At 31.3% G+C, this 10,639-nt stretch overlaps 1 protein-coding gene across 2 annotated transcripts in view; it reads left to right on the top strand.

The window, feature by feature from the left end:
- Nucleotides 1-8,620, top strand: part of LOC110018904 (probable magnesium transporter NIPA1) — a 12,840-nt gene extending 4,220 nt beyond the window's left edge. For both annotated transcript variants that reach the window (XM_020716384.1, XM_020716383.1), the window contains 6 exons: nt 3,353-3,443; nt 3,525-3,685; nt 5,391-5,518; nt 5,618-5,755; nt 7,204-7,296; nt 8,275-8,620. In XM_020716384.1, coding sequence (XP_020572043.1) covers nt 3,353-3,443; nt 3,525-3,685; nt 5,391-5,518; nt 5,618-5,755; nt 7,204-7,296; nt 8,275-8,436 — 773 coding nt within the window. In that variant the 3' untranslated portion in view covers nt 8,437-8,620. The remainder of the gene's footprint in view (nt 1-3,352; nt 3,444-3,524; nt 3,686-5,390; nt 5,519-5,617; nt 5,756-7,203; nt 7,297-8,274) is intronic.
- The last annotated feature ends 2,019 nt before the right edge of the window (nt 8,621-10,639 follow it).

Below are 10,639 nucleotides of genomic sequence, written 5' to 3'. Positions count from 1 at the left end.
GCTTAGACTGAAAGGAAAATTTTATAAGATGGTGGTGAGACCTGCAATGCTCTATGGCGTTGAATGTTGGCCTTTAAAAGAGAAGCATAATAATAAGTTAAGTGTTGCTGAGATGAGAATGATTAGGTGGATGAGTGGCTTTACACTTAGAGACAAAATGCGGAATGAATATATTCGTGATAGGGTTGGTGTAGCTCCTGTGACAGACAAAATTAGAGAAAGTCGTCTTAGATGGTTTGGTCATATTAAACGTCGACCATTAGATGATCCGATTAGGAGAGTAGATGTTTTAGATTTGACTTGTGTTAAGAAAGGCAGAGGTAGACCTAGGAAGACTTGGGCTTATTGTATTAAAAATGATCTTAATTTACTAGAACTAAATGAAAATATGACACTAAATAGGACGCAATGGAGAAAAAGGATTCATGTAGCCGACCCCACGTAGTGGGATTAAGGCTTTGTTGTTGTTGTTGTTGTTGTAAAATTCAACCTTACCACATAATGCTCCTTGATCTATCATGTATGTACATGCGTATGCATCATGCCAAATTATTTCATGAGCAAAGCTTTTGTATTGCTGTAGTTTTGTAAACATTTTGAAGTATGCATCAATTTGATGAAACTTATATCTGAAAATATTTTTTGACTGCATTCTTTTCCCCACAAGTTTCATGTCTTCTTCAAAAATGCAGAAAGAAAAAAATGTGTGCTGTGTTGAGATGTGAGGGGGTTGGGGCGGTAAGGTTGTTGTGGTAAAACATGTCCTTTACCCATTAGATGCAAGATTATTTCAAAGCTAAATCATATAATCACATAACCATTTAGTCGAGCCATCAAGTCACAAGGAACATGTTGAGGCCTATAAATAGTAGATTTTTGTATTGATCTAGCACTGCTGAAGGATATGATAGAGTAAATGACTAGTAAGAATGAAAATATATCAATTGGAGTGCCACAATTGTTATATACACATATACTCATATAGTTTATGGATATGCTATTTATTGCGTCTTATTGAAATCTTAAAAAAATTTGGATACCATATCGAATAAAAATTAAAGGAATATGCATAGATTTTGTAGTTTGACAATTGAGGACCATATGATGTATCTTTCATTGAATATTTAGTATATATTATCTCTATTGGTCAATTAAAATATGCATTCACAATTGTATTTTGATTACCTTTACATGAATGCTTAGGTTTGTATCTTAATAAAATGTACTGATACATAAGTATCCATGTATTGACAGTGACAAAGCCTTAAAATTTTTAAAGTGGAGACAGAAAATAGCTTTTTAAAAAATTCTCAATCTTTTTTGTCTGAGCTCAGGATTTGCATTGACAATTTAATTTTTCTTTTGAACCTATTAATATATAATGATTAAAAAATATAACTTATAACATCCTGTCTTCATATTTTTAAAGTATTGAATAATTATATCATTATTGATGTCATTCAATATTTCTAAATATAATTCTATTTATTTATTTTCCAATGATGTATTTCCCAAGTGATGTTCTTTTGAACTTCATTCTTAATTTTTCTCATTTGTCGCATCTATACTTACTGATATCTTTCTTTTAATATTATTTTAAAAAATCTCTCCTTGGTTAAAATTCAGATAAAATAAATAAAATTTACCAAGAAATTATAGTAGACATTGAAAATCTATAAACTACTACTAGATTAAAATCTTTAAATAGCAATCAAAGAAGTTAATTACTCAACATTAATAATTTGAAAACACTATGTGAATATTTATGAATTTTAACTCCATAATTTATACTATTGCTATCATGTTTGTTGTTATTTTTCTCTTTAATAAAATAGTTTTGCATTGAAAAATAATTACACAAGCACTTGATTTATATGAAAATAAAATTAATGCATAAATAAAAAAAAAACGTATAAAAAAAAAACTTTTATACGTTTTTTTTTATATTAAAATATGCATAAGCGGGAATTTAATATTAGTGTAGTCATTATCTACTAGAATGAGATGTGTAAAAGAATGCATCATTGTTTCCATAGGTTTTCTAACTGAAGTCTAAATGATTTGCATAAGCCTACTTCATACTCTCTTTTTGGAGGATTGTAGTTGATCATCTCTTTTACCCTAGTTAAAACTAGTCACTTGACCCCTTCTCGTTTAATTTTTGTTGCAAAGAATCACCTGAGCTTCCTACGATCTTTCGTACTCTTGAGGGTCTAAACCCTTCTCTTTCTCATCATCTCTCGGGTTATCGTTTACAGTTATATTCCAAGCATATTCCCCTTTTATTCATAATAATAACACAATATAAATTTGAAAACTCATAATAAATTATAAGATCTCTCAAATTAAATAACTGTCTCACAGACCAAAAGTAAACCAAATCAATCATATTTAACATTTTGAAATAAATATGAGATCTCACATATTTACAGGGAAGCTAGCTCAGGAAAAAAATTCGCTTCATAATTTTTGCAATCTCCCACTTGGAACAATTAGTGCTCTATATCCCTTTGATTTTGTTAACTGCAAAAAATCTTCTTTTTTTAGTTTATGAAATAAACGTCACTTTAATTGTACGAGCTTTGTCCTAAAGTGTAAAATATTTTTATTGAATTTATGTTTTGATTATCTCAAAAGAGTACGACACCCTGTTTTCTCTTAGCGTCTCTGTAATAATTTGAAGCTAGTTCATCATTTTGTTAACCTCAGTAATTGTTATATATTTCTCCTCTTATGTTCATAGTGCGATTATCATCTAAAGTTATGGCACTTGACTTACTACAATGCCAGTTAAGGTATAGTTGTATGTAGTGGTACTTCTTTTTTTTTCCTTGTTCTCTTTCAGTCAATATTATTATAGACGTACAATTTCATATCATTTTTCTAAATTTTACTAAGTGATTATTGTCTTTTAAGTTACACAATTGATTACGTGACTTCTCATTCGTCCCTTTTTGAATTTGACATACATCAACTTACAACTCACGCTACATAAGCAATGCCTAGGTCCATGCAACTACAATTTAAAATAGGATAACTTTTGACTTTGCATTTTGGCCGAGTCCTTTGGTTGATTACTGCTCATTTGGTCGCTTATTATCTCAAGGTTTGATCTTAGTATTACTCCATCATTTGTGCAGAACTTTACTTGTTCCTTTAGATTTTCAGTTCTTCTGCATTCAATATGTTAATTAATATCCTATATATTTCCATTTCACTAGTCAAAAAAATAAAATGCTTTGCACATTCTTTTTATGTGCACTTCATAATACTGTTTTTTTTTTTTTATGAATAATATCTACATAGATTTACTCTCTATTAAAGTTTATAATTTGGAACTCTTGTTCTGCAGTGATTGTTGGTGAGGCAGCAAATTTTGCTGCTTATGCATTTGCTCCAGCAATACTTGTGACTCCTTTGGGTGCTCTTAGTATTATTGTGAGGTAAGATATTGCCTGGTGCTCGTTTCCTAGACAGCTTTCAAGTACTTTTTATCTGTTGTGTGAAATAATTCTTTCATGCAGTGCAGTACTAGCTCATTTTATTTTGAATGAAAAATTGAACGTGCTCGGTGTTCTTGGTTGCATTCTTTGTGTGATGGGTTCTACAATTATTGTTTTGCACGCACCAAAAGAACGGGAGATTGAATCAGTAAAACAAGTTTGGCACCTGGCATTTGAACCAGGTATCTTTCGATAACCATTCAGAATGCTCTCCAACACCATGTATTGTCTGAATTTTTACCATCCTATATCATAAGAACTTCAAAATTTTACCCCAACAACATGAGCACATATAAATTTAGTGTCAATTGCAATACTTGACAAAAAAATATTGAGCACATCCCCGCTAATTTTGATTTAGCTCTATCAATTTTTCAAAATTAAATTATTGGTAATATTCAAAAAATTATTTTAAACTATTAATCCATCCTTAATATTTCTTAATCATATGTCTCTCATCAAATGTAGGAATACAATTTAGATCCTTATGATCATTATTTTTCTTTTTTCCTTATGATCATTAGTTTGTATTTGTTTTGAACTATAAGTTATCCAATATTATATATGGTGCATCTTTTATTAATTTTTGATTGAGTTTTATATTTTACTTTTGTTGACAAGATGCAACTTTGCTTTAATATCTCTTTGATGTAAGATGGTTAAAGCTGTAGGGTTCTTTAATACTACTCGGGATACTATGCACAATGAAAGTATTCAAAGCCCAAATATGTAGGTTATTAAAAATAGAAGGCATGGTAAGTTCATCCCAAATAATAATTTATTAGTAGCCAAATCTAAAATTTTGCACACAAGAAAGAGAAGGGATATAAAATTTCAGCAATAATTTAGTTTTGTTCTAATAAAATAAATTTAATTTGTATTAAACTTGACAAAGCTTCAATCAAACATATAAATTAGCTGCTAAACAAGTTATAAGTAAGAACAAAGCTTGAAAACACCTAAAAAGAAAAATTAAGCCTCATGCCAGTACAAGAAAACTAGTATCCGGATGTAGTCTTCAACATCTGTAATGTGATTGATGAACACATATCTAACATATACACAGAAATTATGAAAAGTTGGAATTTTATTAATATTTATTAAGCCTAATAGATTCCATTTATAGCCACAAAAGATAATAAAATTAAAAAAAAAATCTCATAAACCTCCATTCAGTTAAAAAATTGGAAGTTTTAGTCCTCCTGGTACTTAAACAGTAGGAATCATCCTCAACTAATTAAATGAACTTATCCGCAAAAGAAAAATTAAGAGGTGATAAAAAATTCATTCAAAATTGCAACAATTATATAGGGGGTTCAACACTATAGTGATGACCTTGAAGAAATAGCAGATGGAGGCTTGAAGAAATTATAAGAATTTAAGACTATAATTCAAGATTGTAACAAAATTAATGGTGGTAGAAGCCAATGAAAGATGCCCCCTTGACTTGAGAGCCGTGGCCGAATTAGGATTTAAGAATTTATTAATTTATTTTGAATTAAATTAAGATGAATTATCCTTTTGGATAATCCTGGGTTTGAATTTGAATTATTTAGGATTTGATTTATTTTTTCATAGGATTAGATTTTATTTCAAACTATTTGATCTTATCTTTGTAAGATTATTTATATAAAAAAGATATTCTCGACCTGTATTTGAAATCAATGATTGTTTATTGATTTGATGAATGAAAACATTTATGTGACTAATTATGAGAGTTTTCTGTCGATCCAAATTGTGTAAAAGAAAATTTCCTTGATTCTTTTCTTCTTTGTTTTTGTGGCAGTCAAACCTTTATCATAATATACTCTGCTAGCCAGTATTATTTCATACTATGGACATTTATGCTTTCTTCATCATCATTATTATGTACTGGTTATCCTGCAGGTTTTATAGTTTACTCTTGTATAGCCATGCTCGTGGTGATTATCCTTATTATTAAATTTGAGAAACCTTATGGCCAAACAAACATGCTGATATATCTTGGAATTTGCTCGCTTATGGGATCTCTTACGGTATGTTCAGTAGTTAAAACTGTAATATTTTAGAAAAAAAGATGGTCTATTATTTCTTTTAATTAATTTAGAATTTTATTTTTTTAATTGTTTGAACAGGTAATGAGTATCAAGGCTTTAGGAATTGCCATAAAGCTCACCTTTACAGGGATGAATCAATTTAAATATGGCCAAACTTGGTTTTTCGCTATTGTTGCAGCTCTCTGTTGTCTCGTGCAGCTCAATTACCTAAACAGGGTAAATGAAGCTTCTATTAGAATTTAACATCGAACTCATTGCCTGCAAACATCTTTTCCTTTCATTGCATTTGCCCTTTAGGTTTCTCTTTTGATAATATAATATAATTTTTCAGGTTGCAGAGCACTTTTTCTCTTTTTTATTTAATCTTTTATATGGATCTTTTTTATTTAATCTTTTATATGAGGGTCCTATCCATCATAATATAAGTGCACTTTCCAGTTTCTGAAGTGCCTTTTCTCTCTCCCCTTTTTTTTTTTTGGATCTATTTTACATAGAATATACACCAGCTTCTTTTTCTTCATGAAAAAGCGCTAAACAAGCCCACTTTTTTATCTAAAAGAAAGCTTACTTTTAAAATATGATTTAATAATGGTAATTTGATTTGTGAGATTTAATGGATTACTTTTAAAGCTTATTTCCAAGAGGGTTGATTTGAGAAAGGTGGTGGGTGCTCTTTCATTGTGAGCATTACTTGTGGTTTCTTTGATAATGTTGACCAAATCACCTTCTCTCCATGGATGTTAGCTTAAGTTTGTGCCAAATCACGTACATTTTCATATTTTTAGTATCATATTGTCTTTCTTTGTTGTGTTGATTTATGCACATTATTTTTGATCCTATGACACTTCCGCTAAAATTATTTAGCGTCCACATAACAACATATTGATAAGTGTGAACATTATATTACATCTAAACAAGGCCTTTCTCCCACTTTACATAACACGCTTATGGCCTCCAAAAATAAGCCGAAGGGATTTTATTTTGATCGACAGCATAAAACCAGCTGGGGATCGACCATTTATTGCTTATCCACTATTATATTAGTGTAAATTGCGAATGAAAATGAAATGGATTGTATGGGAAATGGAACAGATAACACATGGCATTATTCTTGCTTTTACACTGAGCAAATCATCAGAATTCAATAGAATCCCACAATGTCTTGTTTAAAATTATTAAATTTATAAGCTTCCACAAGAAAAATACCATGAAACTTTTACCACGATCCAGACTGCTATTCTCTACAAATTTTGCTAATATGATACAAAATTATATAATGTGGATTGTGTTGGCCCTTTTCCCATTGCTCTTTTAATGCTTGAGATAATGGTTGGCTTTAATCATATATCAAAGTCATAGTCCCCCGAAAAATATACCAAATTAGTCTCTCTTTTATTTGATAATTTCCTGTAAATGAATTAGTACCGAGTGTGCTTTTGTGACAAAGAAAATGTAATCTTTTTGAATGACAACTTTATGTAGTTTTGTAAAATTTGAAGTTGCTGGGTGCGACGCATCTTCACATGAAAGATTTCACCATATTGTTGGGAGATCTTTATCTTCGAATTAAATGAACCCTAAAATTAGATGTTTACTCTCTGTTTTTAAGAGTTCATGATGCTTTTACTTCTCAGTTATTTAACATAATTGTTTCATCTGTGTAGGCGCTGGATATCTTCAACACTGCTGTAGTATCACCTGTCTACTACGTGATGTTCACTTTGTTCACAATCTTAGCTAGTATGATTATGTTTAAGGTAATTATTGTTAATGCATATCTGGTAATATTTACTTTTATCATTTCTAGAATTTCTAGCGTTGTAATTCTATAGTATGGAAGTTTAATTCCTGCCACTTCTATTCGGTTCCTCCCCTCTTATGCCAAGGAGATGCAAATCATTTAATTCATTTTAATTTGCATAGGCGCTACAAAGAAACTTTAATTTTATGGCAACTAACCGCTTGTTTGGGATTACTTTTGTCTTTTTTTTTGCTTTTTTTTTGAAAAACTTACTTGTTTAGTGTATTTTTTTGTATTTTATTATTTTTTATTTTCAAAATTAAATTAACTTATTTTTAAAAATACTCGGAACATATAAAGTAACTAAAGATACTAATAAACTAAGCATGCTATATTTAATGTAAAAAATTAAATTAAAAAAAAATAAATTAAAGTGATCTCAAATGGTCCATATGTAAATAGAACAAGGTTAAAAATTTTGTACTGGGAACATGCTTGAACATTGTGCTGCTTATTTCTTAAGTTCATGCGCATGTTTGTTCTTACCTCATGGCTCAATAAGTACTTAATAAAGTGCTCATCTGATGCTTCCTCTTCCTTATAAGTTTTCTGTAATTTCTTAGTTAATGTTCTTGATTTAAAATTGTACTAGTCCTATATATTGAAAATGGAATGTAATAACAAAAACTCATCTAAGATAAAACTTACTCAAATCTTTCGTATCACATAAAATCACATAAAAAATAACATAAAAAATACCACCATTTTAACTGTTAAAAATTAAAAACATACTTTTTCATGCATCCACCGGTCTGTAAAAAACTAAAGTTTAGGTGTCAGATTTGGAAATACATAGGAATTGATTGGTATGCATGGAAATCTTTCTTCCTTTTTCTAAATTTTCAATTTATTATTATTATGTACCTTTTAGATGCTCAATTTCATTTTTCATGGATAAAAAGAAAAAAAAAATGATAATTGTCTTGTTATACAGGATTGGGACTCTCAAGATGCAACCCAAATAATTTCAGAAATCTGTGGATTTTTCACAATTCTTTCAGGAACTTTACTTCTCCACATGACTAAAGATACCAAAGCAACTACTGCTAACAATGAGCAGTCCATGCTTACTGAGACAGAGCTACAGAACCCTTAAAATCTCTGCGTTTGATCCATAACTGTCCTCTGAAATTTTGTTCATCAGATCAGCATATGAATTTTAGATGACATTGGAAATAATTAGAAGAGATGGGAGGATTTGCTTACTAATCGATTCGTCTTCCCGTTCGGCGAAGAAAAGCAGTTATTTTTTTGATTTATACAAATTTAGAATAGGATGGATGTTAGTTTATATTATTATTCTTCATAATTGATGTACATAAATCATACAATTTTAGAATATTTCCATAAGCTATGATATTTTCTTTTGTTTATTGCTATTATTTTGTTTTTTTGGACGCTAAATACCAGAAGTTTCTTTCTGGATAGCTACTGTATTGAACTGAGATGAAATTATATGGAAATAAACTATTATTATTTTTTTTAATTTTAATTTGTACGTGCATGCTGCCAGTTTTGAATCTAAGTGCTTGGGATGTTTGACTTGATTACTATAGCAAATGGTATTATCATTTTTAGATTTCCAGATAAAAATAATCTGTTCTTCATGTTTGGCATTCAAATTCTCAAAGGAAATTTTACATGCATAACGGCACAATTACTTTTGATTGATTAACATTTCTAAAATCTACTGTTGGGCATCTATATTTATGACACTTTAGTGTCAACTTAAGCATGAGAATGTATATTTTTTTATTAAAAAGATTTAAAAATGATGATTTTGATGTGTCAAAATATTTTAATGATGCATGAATCTTCGAACATTTATAACAATAATCGTTCTAAATTCAAATTCAAGATTATTTATCGCCCTGATTTTAGTAAGCTTGTAGTCAAAGTGATAGTCTCGATAAGATGAGTTCAATGAAATCAAAATTGGTTTGATTCGATCTGATCGAAAGCTCATATAAAAGTGTTTAAGTGCAATTGGAGGCTTGGGATGGCAATTGAATGACCAAATAGATTGCAAATTAGATAAATTTATAGTCAAATTGAGTGTCTTGTCCAGGATCACTCTATTCTAACATCATTTTGGTACTGAAATGTTCATATAACACTAGCTGGTCAACGAGATCGTTCTGGGCCTTACGATGGAGTGATCAGATTCATCAGATTTTTATAGGGAATGTCACAAAATTTATAAATAGACATTCTTTCCCTTCATGAAAGGAGACTTGGGGCAAAAAGAAAGCTAAAGAGACCCAAGCTCTTGAAAATTCCGACCACCATCGGACCGCCACCAACTAGCTGTCGTCATCGTCGTCGCTGCCAAGCCATAACCATCGATTCAACACCATCATTAAACCACCGTTATGTGGCCATTGCGGTCGAGCCATTGCCAAACCACGACTGTAGAACCGCTGCCACTGTCGGACTACCATTACCCAACTACAACCATCAGGCAGCTGCCCCCGCCGTCAAGTCGTAGACATCGCCTGACCACCATTGCCCGACCAAATCCATATGAAAGCAGCTACCGCCCAGCCATCATTGCTCGGCCGCCGCCATCCGATCACCGCCACTGCTAGATCATTATTGCTACCACCGACCACCACAATTTGATCGACACAACCACTGGACTGTCATTGCCCGACCTCCACCATTGCCGATGCTGGACCACTACCATCACCACCTGACAAAGCATCCCCACCACCAGACCTCTGTTGCCCGACCATCACCGTCGTCACGCTACTATTAATGCTGACATCAAAATTTCTGGCACTCGACCTCTGCTGCAGGCTTTTCTTCATTGTAACTAGGTCACCGCCACTTTCCCATTGAAAGTCACAATCCGCTCGCCAAATGTTGTTTCTGGCTATTCAAGGGTTGGTAAAATTTTGTAATTAATACCAACATAGTGGAACAATTTTAACCGTGTTAGTCCTTATGGTTTATTCCCCTTTGGGTTTTCCAAGTAAGAACTCATGTTGTCATTTCTGTCAATTTTTTCATCCATATGTGCACTGATTTTTCGTACAACACTAAGATGCTAATGTATCACTCCACCGCCTTTACGAGCAAACACCTTTTTTGATGTGATGGTAAAGATTTGAGTGTTACGCAAATATGAAATTTAAAGTTGTGGATATATGTAAGTAAATAAGAATCATGTGTTATAGCCCATTCACAAAATAGTTTTAAAAAGCCATGAGAGCTGTTAATGAACCAATGTACTCGATGAACAACTCGAAGTCGGTTTGATTAAAACACGATCATGTTTGTTTAAATTTATAAATAAA

The sequence above is a fragment of the Phalaenopsis equestris genome, unplaced genomic scaffold (assembly GCF_001263595.1).
Source record: "Phalaenopsis equestris unplaced genomic scaffold, ASM126359v1 Scaffold000036, whole genome shotgun sequence".
Taxonomy (NCBI): Eukaryota; Viridiplantae; Streptophyta; class Magnoliopsida; order Asparagales; family Orchidaceae; genus Phalaenopsis; species Phalaenopsis equestris.
This window is presented reverse-complemented; position numbering and strand designations above follow the sequence as displayed.